Source organism: Struthio camelus, chromosome 4 (assembly GCF_040807025.1).
Source record: "Struthio camelus isolate bStrCam1 chromosome 4, bStrCam1.hap1, whole genome shotgun sequence".
Lineage (NCBI taxonomy): Eukaryota > Metazoa > Chordata > Aves > Struthioniformes > Struthionidae > Struthio > Struthio camelus.
Genome location: NC_090945.1, coordinates 39,271,230 through 39,289,753, shown reverse-complemented (window position 1 = coordinate 39,289,753; position 18,524 = coordinate 39,271,230). Strand labels below are relative to the sequence as shown.

The following is an 18,524-nucleotide window of genomic DNA, read 5'->3' as shown; positions in this document are numbered from 1 at the left end:
GCCAGCCACTAGCAACTCCCCTTTCTGGAGCCGAAGCCTCAGGCACAGCCCTACCTCGCCTCACTGACCCCTCTCGCCCCGAGCGGGACTCGAACCCGCAGACCCCAGGCACGGGAAATAGGGGGTGGTGCGGCTGAGCCCCGCCCAAACTGCGCCGCCGCCGCCGCCGCCAACGGCCCATTCCGGCCCCGCCCTTCGCCTCCCTCCCTCCGCCCGTCCCCGGCGCGCGTGCGCGCTCGCCGCGCGGCGCGCCACTTCCGGTGCGGCGCGAGGCAGGCGCCGGAAGTGCCTCCATAGCGGGTGGCGGTGAGCTGCGGCTGTCCGAGGTGGCCGGCGCCATGGTGGAGGTGAGGCGGCCGGACCCCGCGGCGCGGTGGCGGCGGAGCGCGGCGCGAGGCGACGGGGGCGGCTTGGGCCCGTGAAGGCGGCGGCTGCGGCGGTCCCTCGGCCTTTGCGGCGCCCCTGGCCCCGAGGGCAGCGCGGGAGGGTTTCCTCGGCCTCGGTGGGCCGTGGTTTGCGAGGCTGAGGCCGGGCGTGGAGGCGGGCGCGGGGCTGTGCCCCTCTCGGGCCTTGTTAGCTAGTCGGGAACGCGGTGGGTTTCTCGTGAGGTCTCGGCAGCGCTGCCCGGCAGGCGGCCGCCGCGTTTGTCGGCGGTGGGGTAGTTAGCGTGGAGCGAGTTTCGTGCGCTGCTGAAAACAGGGAACTGTCAGGAGCCTGTAAGAAAATGTAAAGAATGCTGGCCTATGTCAGGCTGCCTGCTGTTTTTTTCAGTGTGGTATCTCTGTCGAAAGCGTTGCCAGATGCTCCACGATCTTCCGTTCGTAATGGGGAGGCATTCTGTTACTTGGCGCTCGTGTGGTGTTTACAATAGCTACTGTAGTTGAACAGCAGTTCTTCCCCGTAGTTCTTTCTTCAGTTTGCATGAAACTCCCAACCCAGTTCCAAAAAGTGTTAACGTAGTTTCCAGTTTATTGCTGTTATTTCTGTGATGTGCAGAACAAAGGCAGTCCTATAGAGAGTTCTGTTTTCAGCTATTTCCTAATGACTTTTTTTTTTTATCTTTGGGAGGAAAAGATTTGAAAACAAAAACTGAACTGTGCTGGTAATAAGAGAGTATTCTGTAGAAAGAGACCTAAAAGTTTTGTTATTTTGCTTCTTAGTCTTTGAATGGAATTTTAATGTTTTGCTTTTGGTAATAAGGAAACAAAATTATTTGGAGAAAACAAATTTTGTCAGGTTTGAGCCCATGTTTGCTCCCGTGCTTGCATTAAGTGACACAGTTTACACAGAAGTTTTATGAATGCTCTTGTTCTTTTTATGGAGATAGTGAAATAGAATTTATAGGAATGTTTTCAGAATCAGTTACTATATAAAAACAGAACTGGCAAGTGTGTAGGAAAATCTTTCCTGTTTATGTGTTCATCATATAGGTGCCAGTGCAGAAAGTTTGATCAAAGTTTTTGGCCTGCTTTTCTCAGTTTTGTTGGTTTCCAGGAAAGGGAGAGTTGAGTAAACACTGAATTAAAACAACACATAAACTTTAATGTTTAGTTTCCAACAAGAATGTTTTCTGCGAACTGGATAGTGCCGCATCATTTAACACTGTCAGGGCCTGAAATTGCTACTCTATTTAACTTGTATTACTGTTTTCAATTCCTTATTCAGCTGTGGCCAAATGTATTTAAATATGCTTTCCTTTATTTTTAGGAAGTCCAAAAGCATTCTGTGCACACACTTGTGTTCAGATCTTTGAAGAGAACCCATGATATGTTTGTAGCTGATAATGCCAAGCCTATACCATTAGATGAAGAAAGGTATGTGCTGCAATCAGTGAATTACTGGTATGTCTCAAAGCTTTAAATTATGGTAGCGGTTGTTCTAGTCAAGTCACAAGTTTGGATAGAATTACAGTGTGATGTTAAGGGAAGAAAAATTTGAGGATTGTAAAGTGAGTGGTGTCAAATGCTTTCTAAAATATTTCAAAAGTTAATAACAACTCAAAGATTAGGCTTTAATATGCTTTCCTCTTCCAACAGTCACAAAGTAAAGATGGCAGTCAAGTTGCGTACAGAGTATGGCTCAGTGTTGCACATGCCCACTCTGAAAGAAAACTTGAGAGAGAAAGGAGGCTCAAACACTGGGGATCCTTATGGACATAAACAGTATTCTGGCAATCAAGGTTAGTTTGCTCCTAATGGTATGTTTGTCTTTTGTTTTGGAAGAGACAGTCTCACTGAAGTTAGTTCTCAAGGCTGTAGTGTTAATCCATCACAGATACAGGAGGAAATCATAATAGCTGGTTTTCATTGGTATTTTTCTTGCTAGAGTTCAAAGGAGGTTAGTGATTTAGAACAAGGAAAAAGTTTGTTAGAATACAGGGAATGATACGATGCTGTGTAATTTTTACAGTAATTCAGAAACATAGTGTGTGTTATGCTTAGCTACTGGGAAAAGTATAAGCTCAGTGATGTATTTCTTCTTTTTCAGGTTGATGAAGTTTTTTTTTTTTTTTAAGTTTCATGGAATTTTTTTTCAGACTTTCTTTGGCTGTGCAGCTATTAAGTAGAAAAATCCATTTGTTTTAAATATGGTATCTTTTTGACTATTTTTTCTTTTTGGTTAAATATAAAATGTGAAACTATTAGGTAGATCCCATATAGAAACTTCCCTTATAAAGAATGCAAAATGCTTTCTTATTTTAGTAGAGGTATTTTTTCAGAACACTTTATTTGGAAATATTCTGAGAGTGAAGAAAAAAATGTTGAGAGAGACTGAAAAATCTTTGAAGAAAAAAAGAACTTGTATTTGCCTTTTTCTTCTCCAGTATCACACCGTAAATTGTCTTGACTAGCCTATGTATCAAAAGATCCCATGCTGTACGTGAAATACAGGTTCATTATGTACTTGAATCCTTTTCCATGGTCTCTACTTCAGAAAGGCACCTTTGGCAACATAAAGTTGCTTCTCATGAGAAAGAGTCCCTTTTGATAACAGGCAGTGGCATCACCGTTTAAAAAATGTCATCTTACTAGCCAGTTCTAGAAAACTGGCATAACCAAAACAAATGCATTCCAAGTAAATGTAGTATGTTACATAGGATCAGGGCTATGTATGGCCTGCTCTGATTTTCTTCAGTTTCCTGCTTTGTAATGTCATTTGCAGTGTAGTGTAAAATATAATTATTAATATGAAATTATGTTGCTCTTTAGGACAAGAACTTGAATATATGGTAACTGGTACACATCCGTACCCACCTGGGCCTGGCAAGTAAAATTTTGGGAGTGCTTTTTTTGTTGGGCTTGTTTGGTGTGGGGAGGGGGCATTTTTTTATTATTTAAAAAAAAAAAAAGTGTAAATTGGGGCATCGTCCAGCTCCAAGGAGGCTTCCTGTTGTTGTGAATCCATAGCTGATAGTAATGAGATATGCTATTTGAATCTTTCGTAGTATTGATGTAGAGAGTTTTGTGGCTGATAAATGTTCTGGATTAGGAGGTACCAGGAGGATTTAGATGCAGGTGGAGCATCTTTCTTCTCACTAAGCCTCAGTGGATGTGTGCTTGCTATGAAGTTGTCGTTTGTTTCTAGGATGTTTCGCCCCCTGTGGCAATATCAAAAAATTGTTCTGGGAATCCTCTCTCTGATGCTGTGGTCCACTGTCCCTGTAAAAATTCCAAAGACTGACAGATCCCTGCTTCCTCCACTGTTGTGGCACAGCTGCTCTAAAACTTTTGTTGGGAAAGGGAGAGGAGTGGGGAGGTAACAGGTGGAAGAATGTGGGATAACAAGCAGAAATGTGTTGTGCCTTTCATCACTAGAGCAAAAAGTTGTAGGTATCACCACCCTTGTTCTAGGAAAGGGGCATTAGTGTCAAAAAATGTTGCTGTCATTTGGTTTAGTGCGTGTCTGGAAGGGTTATGTTTCTGTTGTTATATTGGCCATTAGCTGTTGTCACTTTTATTGATGGCTCCTACTCTCGCTTTATGACAGTTTAGTTTTGAGTGTTGATCTTTTACTTCTGGCATGTAAGTTTATTGTACATATCATGGGAAATGTTTTGGGGCTTGATGTAACTTAGAAGATGCGAGTGTTCAGTAGACCCTCAGTCCTTAGAAAACCTGCATAGTTGCCTAGGACTGTGTGGATGAGACTGACTCAAACAAGTTTCCTCAGATTCAGTGTTCTTTTAGTAGAGCCACATATGTCAAGTTTAAAAATTAGATTTCTCTGTTTTTGTTTTGCATGCATATCTCACCCAAATGTTGTCTTTGTTGTCAATTGCCAGAACTTTGGTCTGGCAAAGAAACAGAGAAATGGGCGTGAAATATATTCACCAGTCTGCCAGAAACTAAGCTTTGGGGGAAAAAACTGATCAACTGTTCTTAGGATGAGAATATATATTATCAGTTGTAGTCTGAAATTCTGACTTAAATAGAACTAAATCTTTTGTAGATCCTGCCCCGCTCCGTGGAGCACAGGGGGGCTACATAATACAATAAACTGTGCTAAAGGACATAGCAAACATTTTTTGAATTATTGGTTCTGTCTTTGATCACAGTAGGTACTGTGACAATCACAGTTCCACAGTTGTTGAGGCTTGATTTAAAAAAAAGATGGGCACCTTCCCAAGTTAGGCTTCCGTTCTTTCCTATGACAGAATCGTACCGCTTTCTGTTGTAGAAATTGTGTACCTATGTATATATGTAGAATCGAGATGGAGAGAATTTGAACCAAAATAAAAAGAATTATTTTTGTAGGCTTGTGACTCATCTGTGAAAAATCTTGTCATTCAGTGACATTATTAAATATTACAGAGGTGTGCCAAGCACTGTTACACAGGTGTACGTGCATATTTGTGTGTATAATACACTTTTCTGTATTTTCTTTTTAACACAGTTCTCTTTGCTTTTGCTGTGTTTTCTTTTAAGGTGTGGCTCTGACAGCAGATACTAAGATCCAGAGGATGCCTAGTGAATCTGCAGCTCAGTCATTAGCTGTAGCACTTCCTCCTTCTCAGTCCAGGTACTAAGGGGCTACTTCCATAACACTTCTGTATTTTATGGGAATTTCAAGGAAAAGTGCAGAAGCTGGGATAAGAACCTTTTTTTTCCCCCAGCCAAATCTTGAATATTATATTTTTCAAAATTGTTTTTTAAGAACTTTTTAGCATGACTGGGCATCGTTTTTCTGTACATAGTTTGTTCTTGGATGTCACAAGAGACAATGAACGCAAGCTGGAAGATGGGAAAATCTGATTAGATGCAAGGGAAAAAGTCTGGGTTTTTGTTTGTTTGTTTTGATTGTGTTTGAACGCTTTGTACCTTTCATTTACTTTGTGAAAGGAAAAAGTTGATTCCAATAAGTTTACCTTTTTCACTCATTGTAGGTTGGATGCAAATCGGACAGCTGCTGGTGTGGGTGACATTTACAGGCATGCTGGAATGTCTGAGCGGTCGCAGCCTCCTGGCGCGCCCATGGTGAGTTTCTTGTGTGTAAGGCTTATACTGTCAGAGTAGGTGGCATTCACCAGATCACTTCCAATTCAGTTGTGAGTTCTGTGGAGTTCTGACTGAATAAATCAGTTTTGAGATGTCACAGCAAGGGAGCTTTAGGTTTTATATGAAAAGAATGGTTATAAAGCATCGGAGTAACCTTCCTTTTAATTTATAGGCCGTGATGGAAGCTGGTGGAAACAAAAATTCTGCATTAGTGGCAAAGAAAGCTCCAACCATGCCCAAACCTCAGTGGCATCCACCTTGGAAACTGTACAGAGTAAGTTATAAACTTAGGAACGTGCGCACAAAAGTAAATGAATGTTTTATGTTCTATAAAAACTTAGATTAGCTTAGATTTTAATTTCTGTTTCTCATTCAGGAAATGGAACGAAATGAAATCGAATGAAAAGTGATCGTGCCTAAGTTGCATGCATACTCTCTCCTTAAATAACAAGATTTGATTAAAAACTTTTTTCATTTTATTTACTAAATTATTTTGTGAATATTATTGATTTTTATCCTTGTGTTTATATAGGTTTAGCTGTAGTGTGATCAGCTCTTTTAAGAGTTTGTCTTTTCCAGTCAGATTCTTTGGCAGATGAATCTTTTTTTTTTATTATTGTATAAACATTATATAGCAGCATAGAGAAGGTGCGCTTAAATCAGTCCTTCTCTGTGAAGTCTGAAGTGTTCAGCCATCATATTATGGACTCATAAAGGATTTGAAACAGTGGCTTATTGGCGCAGGTTTTTTTCCCCGTTGCAAGTTCTGAAAGTCTGGTGTATGACATGTTAAATGAAGAGAGACTGCTAAAAATTTACTGAAGAAGAACTAAAATCAAGCTCTTCTCAGATCTAATTTCAGATCTTGTCCTAGGGAGCGTGCATTTCTCATTTAATACAGACAAATTCCAGTGTTAGAGAAGGCAACTTATACTGACAGATATGTTTATTATTTCTGATTTTTGCAAATTTCTTTTTTGTCTAAAGGTTATCAGTGGCCATCTGGGCTGGGTGAGATGCATTGCAGTAGAACCAGGAAATCAGTGGTTTGTTACTGGCTCAGCTGACAGAACTATAAAGGTAAAAAGGAAGAATTATTGACGAGTTAAGTTGTCTTTCTCGTGCTATTTAGAAATGTTTTCAGCCACTGCAGACAATGTCTTGGTTACTGTGTACAGAATAGTCAGCTACAAAATGTATGTTTTTTTTCTCCCCTCTTATTACCTAGTCACAAACAGAAGAGGATTTGCAGAGCATTATTTGTTCTTGAGATCTTATTCATCATATGGTAGTAATTAGCAAACATTTATATCTCTGTAATTCTTAGAATTATTAATCTCAGTTGAACCTGTTACATTTTTACCTAGGCTGTTTACCCAGGCTACCATCTGTGTAGCTTTATATTCATCTGTCTCAAAATACCTATTTTAATACAGATTTGGGACCTTGCTAGTGGCAAATTGAAATTGTCTTTGACGGGGCACATCAGTACTGTACGAGGGGTGATAGTAAGTGCAAGAAGTCCATACCTGTTTTCTTGTGGAGAAGACAAACAAGTGAAATGCTGGGATCTTGAATACAATAAGGTAAACTTTTGGTTTTTTTGATCAGAGGTAATTGGTAGGGACAAATATAAAAATCAAAACATTTAAAATATTCCTTTAACTATTCCACTAATTTTTTTTTTTTTTAATTCATCTAGGTTATCAGACATTATCACGGTCACCTAAGTGCTGTCTATGGTTTAGATCTGCATCCAACAATAGATGTGCTGGTGACATGTAGCAGAGATTCAACAGCGCGAGTGAGTAGACCTTTAAGTAGAATTTTAACACCTTCCATTTGTAGAAGTAATTAACTAACAAAGGTTAAAACATACCAAGATTAAAATGCAAAGATGATTTATATTAACTTTGTCAGATAGAAACGTAAGCATTTGATTGTACCCCAAATATACATAAATGCAATGTATTTTCAGGAGAATGTTTTATTTCTTAATTGAGTAGGTAGGCTACGTTATGTATGGTCGCTTAGTTTCTTATTTTTAGAAGATGGCATAACTTTATGTTGACTCACTTTGCAGTTAGTTATCTATATACCTTACAAATTGAGTACCAGGCTCTCTGCTCCCCTTGAAATTTGCCAATTGGGGCAATTCTGTGGTGATAAAAAACGAACTAAATACTATGGTTTCACCTGTGGACCTATGGTAGAAATTTATTTCAATCAGTGACAGTGCCTAAAATACATTGAAGATGCACCTTTTCTTGACCTCTGTAATTTACTGTGGTTTCATAGATATGGGATGTGAGGACAAAAGCCAGTGTGCACACACTATCAGGACACACAAATGCAGTTGCAACAGTGAAGTGCCAAGCTGCAGAACCACAAATTATTACAGGTAGAGTAGACAATAGTTGTTTTTCGATCATGTAATCTATACAACAGTCATAAATGTATCCCTTATATAATCAAGTGATGAAGTTACTGTTCTCTCTATTGACTTATTCAATTAACATCTCTTGTTAGTTTTCTGTTAAAAGTAGGCAGTATAATGATGATTTTATACTATCGGTGGTATGCTTAAGCACATATACTTGGGCGCTGCTTTAAAAAAACTCTGTTTTTCTGCTTTTCCTGTATTTGAAGTTTAAAATTTGTGTGTGGATCAAGTCTTTGTATTTTGTGTGGTCTTCTGTAATTGTCCACCATCCAATTAAGTGTCCAGTTCTATGGTTAAATATGAATCCCTTTCCCATTATGTCAAAATCCAGCTTTCTTTTGTAATTAATTCGTCTTGAATTTCAAATTGCATAAAATATTCCTTATTTCTTCTAAACGTTTCCAGTAGCGCTGAAGACTGTTAACGCCCAGCATATTTTACTTCTGAGGTAGTTTTAGTAGTAAAGAACTCGGGGCTCGCGTGTGACGTTTTCTTTTTCTTTTTGTAGTTAAGATAACAATTTTGTCTCTCTCGTTATCAAGTTTGCCTGTCTTATGAAAGCAGTAGAAGTAGTTTAATGATTTTTAATTTTTTTTTTTGGTCATTTTCATTGCAGGTAGTCATGATACCACAATACGGCTCTGGGATTTGGTGGCAGGAAAAACTCGTGTTACTTTAACAAACCACAAGAAATCTGTGAGAGCAGTTGTACTACATCCAAGACAGTAAGTTTTCCTCATTCCTTTACCCTTTCACAGTTTGTAACATTGGGCAGTGACAAAGTGAACAGGAATGATGATTTAAAACGATAGAGCAGAACAGTGTAAACAAACTAGTGAAAGAAGAGCTTAGAATGCTTTAAAAGTGTACATATTAGTAAAATATTACTTCTCAGAAGTCTTTAGTACACTGATTCCGTTCCCCGAGTATTGATGCTGGTGTACGTTAGCAATTCCCAGAGTTTCTTATGCTCCACAGAACTACTTACATGTGCTTTGACACAGTCCTTGAGAGATCAGTGGCGCTTCCTAATGGCTTCCTAAGACTCATAATAATTACGTAATTGAATGCTTGTTAGCAGAAAGTGAGGAAATTTTGTAAACTTGCTTGTGTGTGAATAATGCTAAAGTAGACAGCAATTACTGCAAGGGATCTTTTTGAATCTGTGCTTCAGTGCATGAGATATTTCAATATAACTGGTCTTAAAGAGAAACTTCTGTAGGTAATTAGTCTTTGAAGCAGGTAGTGGTAATATAACTGAATTAAGATACTATATTTTGTTGCATTAGTAGTTACCTGGTCTGATAAATTCCTATAAAAATAATGGGGAAAAACTGCAGGATCTACTAAGTAAACGGCAAATTGCTTTAGACATGGTGGCAATTGAAAAGATTGCTAAAGACTTTTTTTATGTGCTACCCAGATAACCTACGTAAATGCAAACGTTAAAATGAGGGAATACTTTTTTTTCTCTTTTTATCTTGATACCTTTATTGATGGTGCACTTTATACTTGAAAATGGCCAGAATAACTATGGACAAGAATGTTACTTTTTTACACTCTCCAAAATTTAAAACGTATTTTTAATGTTTGTTTGCATATTCTCATCATATATGGCACAGGAGAGTCTTGTGATTTATAAAGTTTAGATAATCTATAGAATGGAAAGGAAACAGAATTATGTAACTCCTGTTTTCATTCATGATTTTATAAAATCACTTTGTATTTACACAAAGTAAGTTTCAGAAGAGCAGATTTAATGTTAAGTAACTAGTTCAGCAGTAGTTTTAATGAAGGGCGTTGGCTCTCCTTACTTTGGCATTGGCTTATCCATATTTTAAATTCTGATTTACTGTCCTAATCTTCTTTCAGTTACACATTTGCATCTGGTTCTCCAGATAATATTAAGCAGTGGAAATTCCCAGATGGAAACTTCATTCAGAACCTCTCTGGTCACAATGCTATCATCAACACACTGGCTGTAAATTCAGATGGAGTTCTGGTCTCAGGAGGTAAAGTGAGAAATACTTGCTGATATTTTCTCTCCTTCCTGTTTATATGTCTGGAGGTCCTTAGAGAAAGATGCTCACAGAGCCCTCCTACACACCAGCTATAGCCCACAACTTTATTTCGTAGGGAGTAGGGTCACTTTTTCTTTGGTGTTAACCAAATTGCATGCCCAAAAACTACTTTCACCCCACAGCAGGGAAAAGGTTTCCCATTCTTAGTTGACTATTGCGGCATGGCTTCAGAGTCCACCCTGTTGGATCTCCTGAATCTGAATCAGTTGGTGCCCCCTCACAAAGGGACTGGAAATCAGAAATAAACTAGGAGAATCTGGGCTCCTTGGTGGCTGCTCTCTTAGTCACATGTTGATGCAGTGAGAATGGATAGAAAAATCCTGCCTAGAGCCTGTTGTATCATTTAAATCTTAATTCTTTCCTGTTTCTTATGCAGCACAAATGCATTGGTTCTGCTATCTAGAAGTTTATTGCATGCATTTTCTGATGTTATCTTTGTATTGTAGCAGATGTTAGCTTAATAACTCCAAACTTTGCTTAATCTCCAAATTTTATTTGGCTCTGTGAATCAAAACCAGGTTTACCCTGCATATTATGTATGCAAGCATTCCAAAGTTAAGAAACTAGCCACTTTGCTCCAGTGCCTACATATTCTCTGGGAGGATTTTATGTCTATTGTGAACACATTGATTTAATTTGTCACTCAAAAGCTTTGTAAATTAATATAATCATCTGAAACATTTAGAGTACTGTTAGTGGTCTTTGAGCCCCAAATGTCTGGGAACTACTGGTTTATGTGTATGTGTCTGTTTCCTGGGGGTAGGAAGGAAGAGAAGCCCAAATGTTTATGCAAGATGGTTAATGTGTAGACTTTTTTAGTGACAAGCTTTTCTGAAAGTCCCTTATAAAAATCTCAACTGAATTCAAATCCCCTTTTCATTAGGGTACAGTGCCTAAATAGTAGGGTGATAGTAAGGTTTTTTTAAAATTGTAGATGCTATTAAAAATGGAAAATGAACAAAAAGTATGAAAAAGGAAGTACTAATTTTATAGCTTCAGAAGCTCTAGAGAAAGAACCCAAGATCATGTGAGAAATCAGAGTTAAAGTAGGAAGTGGAATGCAGATCTTTGAGGCCCTAGAGCAGTTATTTAATCAAGATTTTAAAAAGTAGAGCTCTAGCAGTCATAGGAAAGTAAATTAAGAGGCTTGTCTGTACTGTTCCAAGTTACTCCTAGGGTCTGAGTTTTCAGCCCTTGGTTTTCCTTCTCTAATATTTTGGGTAGTTGTAACTGAGAGTGGGACTTAATTCATGGTATCATACATGAGCTAGAAAGGTCAAGGTAAGATTTAGATTCCCTAAGTTTGCAGCAAGCAAGCTACCTGTTTAAAAGAAAGAAAAAAAAAAAAAGTCAGTGTTTGTATACAGAGCATAATTGTTTTGAAAGCTGTTACTTTTTTGTTAAGTTGCACTTTGGAACACTGACTTTTTTGTATTCTTGGTCCCATTTGATACTCCAAATCCCAAGCCTATGTTTAATACTGTAAAATGGAAATGTGTCGACTTGGAGCAGGAAGACAGCTAATTATGTTGTCAACTTACCCTCATATGTACTTCAAATCATAATAATAGGGTACCCGTGATCTTAAAAATCAGAATAAAATTGTATTTGAGAACATATGTGTTCATAGTGAGAGCAAGAACTTTACAAAATACTGAGTTGTTTTCAAACTTAATTCTGTATTATTTTTGAAGACCTTTCTAGAAGATCCTTGCAGGATTTTTTGGTGTTTAAAGTAATTGAGGCTTTAGAAAAACTAGTTCCTACTCCACATCAGAAAATTGTTTTTCTAATTATTTGTGTGTTTGGGGGGGGGGGGGGGAGGTTAGATACTGTTTGAATGTAGACTTTTTTTTACATCCTTATGCTGTCTACAACTTCAAAGAAACTGATGCTGAGTTAAAATAACGTGAGGTTGACTTAGAGGAGTCTCTTACCTTAGAAGCATACTTTCTGAAACAACTGGACTTCTTGTCTAGTTGGCAGCCATGGAGAAATGAAAGTTTTAATAGGTCTGGTTCGGCTAGATCTTTTTTTTTCTTTTTTAATTAAAATTGAAAAATTGCTTTGAAAGCATCTTTCAGAACAGGGAGCTGACATCTGTATGAATATCCTTAAGCTGATGCTACTAGCAATAATGGTGACAGTGGTCTAAACTAGTAGTTGAAATAAGCTGAATGTTTGTAGAGGTTCTATGGTGCTTGCTGACAAATTCAGCAGTGGGTGTTTGTGATCTGTTCAACACGATGATATCTTTGATCAATTTTAGTAGAGCTGCTGAACAGGAAACTGATAATCAGAATTGCAGTCCTTTCTTTGCTTCCAAACGAACTTGCTGCAATAGTCTTGTGCCCTGGTAGGCCAGCTGTCTGGGTTATCTGATGCAAAGTTGGATAAGCTTTTGAGGAGGCTTCCATCAGCCTTCTTAAACAAAAGTGACCTTCCTTTTTATTTAGGAAGGAGGCGAGCAGAAAATGGGAAACTACTATGTGATGTGCTGAGACATTCTACGTGAACGTTATAGTTAACATGTTCCTGATGCATTAATCTGTTGTTCATGAAACTGTTTTTAGAAAAATAGTAGAAATTAACTGGTTAAGATACTAATTATGTTTCTTTCTTTGCAGCTGATAATGGTACTATGCATCTTTGGGACTGGAGAACTGGATATAATTTCCAGAGAGTACATGCAGCTGTACAGCCAGGTTCTTTGGACAGTGAATCAGGAATATTTGCTTGTGCTTTTGACCAGTCAGAAAGCAGACTGCTAACAGCTGAAGCTGATAAAACCATAAAAGTGTACAGAGAAGATGATACTGCGGTATGTTGAAGTGACTTTCTAAATGTATTTTCTTGACATCAGCAAGTTTGGAACAAATGTCTTGTGTATCCATTAGAGACATGCATACAGATTTGTTTGTTTAGTCTTACTAATGTTGGAAAAGAATGAGTACATAGTTATCTAAAGAGGTCAGCAGCAGGTACTTTCTGAAATCCTGATTTCTTATTTACTGCTATAAGAATTCTCAGGTCCATCTACTCTTCTGTAAAAGTCCCTCGTGATGTGGTTTGGAGAAATCTCATTACGATAATAGTATTTATTTAATTTTGAAGCCAGTAGGAGGCTGTATTTTTAATCATTAAAGGATGGGAATTAGACAAAGATTGTTTAAAATTTGAAGATTTACTATACTTCTGTATGTGATCTAGATTAAAAATCAAAGGTAGATGACTAGAATTCAGAATAAACAGCTTACTTCCAAAATACTGTGCTCAATTCTGAATCAGTTTATTAATGTACTAGATGATAGTTTACTGTATAGTTTCTCTGTATCAGAGTGTGTCTTCAACACAGGAAGTCTTCAATATAAAGAATGTAAGCATTTGTATTAAACCTAGGGATCTCTTGCATTGAATTAGACTCAGAGTAACTATGAGCTCTAAAGGAAAAAGGAATATTTTATCCATTATTTATCCATAATTGGGCAAAATGTAGGGATCAGGAAATTTGCCAGTATTCATATGGATATCACTAGAAGGCCTGGCTGTGGAATTCTTATTCCTGTGCTTTGATCACCAAAATATTTTCTGAATTACCATTGACAATCTTATCTTTATTCTTGTTGTCAAAAAAGAAAGACCAGAAGAAAAGTAGAGACCTTGTCATGTACTTCAGACAGTGGGATGAAGTAAAATAAAATTTAATTTGGGTAAATAAATTACTTACTATAGTAGTTACATTATACTATTTTGTATGAAATAGAATGTGTATCCTTTGTAAGTAATATTTTAACCTGAACCCTGATTACAGATAACTTTCAAGTTTAAAAATAGCCTTACGAGATTTTTCTTTTCCTTTCAGACTGAAGAAACTCATCCTGTCAGCTGGAAACCAGAAATTATCAAGAGAAAGCGGTTTTAATATGGCTACATACGTACGCTATAATTTTGTTTTAGCTTTCCTGAAAGCATTCAATCACATTATGTTCTGCCTAGAACAGCAGAGCAGGAACTCAGCTAAAGTCATTGCTTTTTCAACATGTTTTATAATAAATTTTATTTCTCTTTGTTTTTGTCATTTTTGATATGATGCCAGCAAACCAGTTGCAGCTGTCAACTGTTTCTCTTTTTAGAGCATGTATAGTCCATGGAAACGATAGGTGGTTACTTGATTGTATTTGCAGGTGTTTACTTGATTTTATATATACATTGGGTGTAAGTCTAAAAATACTATGTTGAGCCTTGCATGACTCCAAAATTAATTGCAAGTTTATGTATAGAGACCATCTACTGGCAATTTTTTGAGTAACATTTCAAATTGTAGGCTAGTATTCTTTATGGTATATATGTTAAATATATACTGTAATGGATCAGTATACCCACTAAATTACAGAATAATAGAGTAGTCAAGGAAGAGGCAGAACTAAATAATAACGTAGTTTGCTTAGGAAAGGTACTCACTGAGCGTTGCCACAGTTCTGTTATTGAATGAAACTGATTTTCAGAGTGCTTCTTTCCCTAGGAAAGCTTTCCTATGCAATTCCTCATCTTCCCTGATTTCATTCTGGAGTGGACCTTCTATAGCAAGGGCCACTGTCAAATCATATGGTTTACAATAAGTGCTAGGTTAGGACCAGTTGACTTACCTTTTAAAATCAACTGTATTTTGATTTTTTCCAATTATCCAAAGCACGTGTGGTATTATATTATAGGAAACTTCTGAAACTGCTCTAAAAGGAAAAGCTCTTAAGTCGTACCAGTCTTAATTGTATTTCCGGCTGCCTTCCACTACCTTATTAAGGATTTAAAAATATATATATTACTGAAAGATGATTAATACTCCTGGAGGGGCAAAACTTCCACTCTGTTTGCAAAACAGTCATCTAATGGGCAATAAACATGTAAGCATCCTTGCTACAGCTTATCTGTGATGTTAGTGCTGTGCTGAAGCACTTTCTGTTGGGCAGGCGGAAAAGCAGGAGTCATTCAGCCATTCAGTTGTTGGCAACTTTACTAACGCTGCTAATAGCTGCAGCAGTGAGTTTCATGCTAGGTAAAGGCTGAGAATTTTTTTGTGACCACTGGATTGATAGTAACCCTTTCTACTTTTTGCCAGTCTGACATCATTTTTGAAATCTGTGAATTATGTTAGAGAAATCACATAGTTTGCTGCAAGTGCCTGAAGCTCCCCATTTCAGATACTTGCAATGAAACTTACGAAAAACGAGTAAAACTTTTACATTAAAAAGTTATTTGTCTTATTAAATCTTTTTATGAGGCACAGGAATACTCTTGTATACCTCCTTTAAATACTGTATTTAAACATTCAAACGTTTGAAAGTATCTTTTTAAAACAGTCTATGATGCATAAATAACTGAATTTTGCTTGACAGCTGTCTAAAGCATCCTCACAGAATAGCCGGATTTACACACATTGCTAACTTGTTTATTGTTGTTTAACATACGTTAAGTTTTGCCTTTCAGATTACTATATTTCAGAACAAAATAGCAAAAAAAAAGGGGGGGGTGAACTAGTTATGTTTTTACAATTTTGAAAAATACAAAAGCCAAAAAAAAACCTTGAATATATGGATTGAAAACAAGCATTCACTTTAAAGGGTGCTTTCAATGATAGTAATTTAAATTTACTTTTAAAAATCCCCTAGATGTTTTCAAGGGGTTCTTTTTTTTTTTATATTTGGAAGTGTTGTTGGGTGGAGAGAAAAAGATGGACCATAGTGACATGCGTGCATTCCCCTTTAACCTACTTCTGTCTGTGTATCTACCTTGCTAACAGTCCTTATTCATATAGTGTTACTTTTCTTGCCATCCCAGAGTATGGAGAAAAGTATGCAGGTTGTGTTGGATTAAATCCCTCTTATTTGATTGATACTCTAAATTTTAGATCTTTATTACAGCTGTTTGCCATTTGAACTAATAATGGGGAAGAACGCAGGTGCATTTTATTTTTATGCTCGTATTCCTGCTGCTAATGCTTCATTTCAGAAATCCATGAAGTGTTTGGTGTTTTGCAGAATTTTGTGGCTCACTGAAATACACTAGAGGAAACCAGAGTGGAAAGGCGTAATGTGCTTGATAAAAAGATAAGTGTGGGGTGTGTTTAAGCATTTTTATTTCTGTTGATAATTTGGAATCACGAAAGGGAAATTTAGAAGGTCTTGGCTCACAATTCATGCTCACCTTTTCTGTATTGGCACCTTCCTTTAAAAATTGCAGTCACTCCATCATTTATCACATTGATGATGATGATCAGGCAGTCTCTTGCAGAACCCATGTTTCTGCAGTGGATTTCTGCAGGAATGTAGTAGCGCAGTGGTGGTTTTGGCATTCTTTGTGGTGCTGTAGGTACAGATTTGGTTTGTAAATTAAAGGTGTGTCACTATTGTTTGAGATTATAGTTTTTGGCTTTGCGATATGCTGTCCAAATGTCAAGTTTTACTGTGTTCTTTAACATTTGATGTGCATGTTCATTGTCTTACCAGCAGTTTTTTTCTTCCACTTGGCAGTCTTAGTAATGTGAATATCATTACATGTACTTCTGTATAATTATTTATGACACATCAAGATTAACGTATTTGTTTAAGTGTTTCTCTAGTGCAAAATAAGCCTAGACAGTGAGTTGTGTTAGACATATCTGATCCATATAGATGTATGGTGAGATTAGACTTGTCCATTTAAGTCATAAGATGAAGCAGAACGGGAGGATCTGGTCCGCTGTTTATAATGTCCATGTTTCTGGAAAGTGTCCTGCTGCAGTGTCAGTTACAGTAGTCTTGAATTGGAATCTAATCTCAGAACATAATTACTGTCATTTATTTAATAAAATTTGATGTTACCTCCTGTATATGATCAAATCATACCCATTTCTACCGCAAACCTTAGGTTTTGTTTTATACTGTACATAACTATAGAGAAGAAGGAAAATGCTTTCTGATTGTAACATACTTCCAAAAATGTGTAACTGGTGAAAGCGATAAATTTTAAGATCACTCTTTGCTGTATAAAAAAAGCATCTAACGTAAGCTGTGCAGCTAGAATGCTGTCACTTGCTGGCAATGTAAGCTGTGCAGAATAGAATGTATTTGGCATATTGAAAGCTTACAGAAATGAATCTTTAATAGCCAGTTTCTTTTTGGTCCTGTAAGATAAGAATTAAAGTGCTATGCCTGATCTAAGCAACAGCAATTTAGCCCTCAATAAAACCTGAAATACAGTGTGATTTCATGTCATTTTTTTCACTGTGGGTGTTTTAGTGAGAAGAATATAAAGCAACTAAATGTGTATTGACAGCTAAAGTAATTTAGGATTAAAATGATGGCTGTTTCCTATAGTACAGTAAAGAATATTCCTGCAGATCAGCGGTAATGGTGAGATAAAGAACTGATTCTGGTTTTATGAAGGGCTTCACATCTCCTTGAAGTTAAGGGATTAGCAGAACTAGTGTAGATTTATAAATGAATTCTGTTATCTTAATGAGTTTTTAAAAAATGTTGAAGCATCTCTGGAGTTAAGTATGAGGTCGAAGAAGGGTTCTGGATGGGAGCTCTGGGAGCAGGGGTGGGGGAAAAGCTTAGAGCAAGAGCATTTTTGATATGTCTTATTGGGAACAAGTTAAATGTGTATTTCTGTCCATGGCACAAACTGAAATTTTGGCCACAATGAAATCACTGGAGTTATGTCATTGAGTGAGTTGTGAATTCAGAATTAATGTGGCATGTTTTATTCTAAAGTGAGTTGGAAAAATTATCTATGTGACATTTATATATGTAGGTATTCACGCAAGACTTTTTTTTTTTTTTTGAACTGAGGGTTTGGTTTTTTTTGTTTTAAATGCAGCTTCTAAATCTTTTATTAGTATACCTAAGGAAGTGGTAAGGATTTTGGAAATTAATGAATACCAATAAATGTAATCAGCTGAAGGAAGCTGATCTGCAATTTGTTCCATGAAATTTAACACTAGATTAGCAGGACTTCAAACTAATAAGACTTTTCATGTCCCATGACTGCTGCTGAAACATGCAATTAACTGAATATACAACCACATAAGCGTTCTATTTGTACAGATGAGTATCTGAAGCAACTGCTACTCTACGGAGATTACAATAAATAGCCTTCTGCTTTTTCTTCTAAAGAAGCAAAAAGTGGAAATGTTCAAGTGAAAACATGCTTTTACTTGTTAGCCATTTTTGTTCAAACAGAATATGCAGTTAGTGAATCACTTCATTCCTTTGAGGCAAACAAGTTTTCAGTTGAAATGAGCTGGAATGCTGCATGAAGAAAGAGAAGCTTTTTGACTCATTATCTGTAGTTCCAAACCTTGACAGACAGGGTACCAAAGAGCTCACTGGTGGTGATTTAGTGGGGTGGTGGGGAGCTTTTGTGTGCTGCAAGTTTCTATTTTCCAGCTGATGCATTGCGAAAAGGAGAGGGCTGAAAGGTTAAGCACTTCAGAGCAAAGAACAGTTAATACAGCATCAGTATGAA

The 18,524-nt window shown here is 37.3% G+C and overlaps 1 protein-coding gene across 1 annotated transcript; it reads left to right on the top strand.

Annotated features, from left to right (window-relative positions):
• Window positions 1–219: 219 nt before the first annotated feature.
• PLRG1 (pleiotropic regulator 1) lies at window positions 220–17,253 on the top strand. Its single transcript, XM_068942356.1, has 15 exons — window positions 220–347; window positions 1,708–1,814; window positions 2,037–2,179; window positions 3,210–3,263; window positions 4,926–5,019; window positions 5,384–5,474; window positions 5,668–5,769; window positions 6,483–6,575; window positions 6,932–7,081; window positions 7,198–7,299; window positions 7,794–7,896; window positions 8,555–8,663; window positions 9,811–9,950; window positions 12,647–12,840; window positions 13,882–17,253. Exons 1-15 carry the CDS (start codon window positions 339–341, stop codon window positions 13,939–13,941), a joined length of 1,551 nt encoding a protein of 516 aa, XP_068798457.1. The 5' UTR covers window positions 220–338; the 3' UTR covers window positions 13,942–17,253.
• The last annotated feature ends 1,271 nt before the right edge of the window (window positions 17,254–18,524 follow it).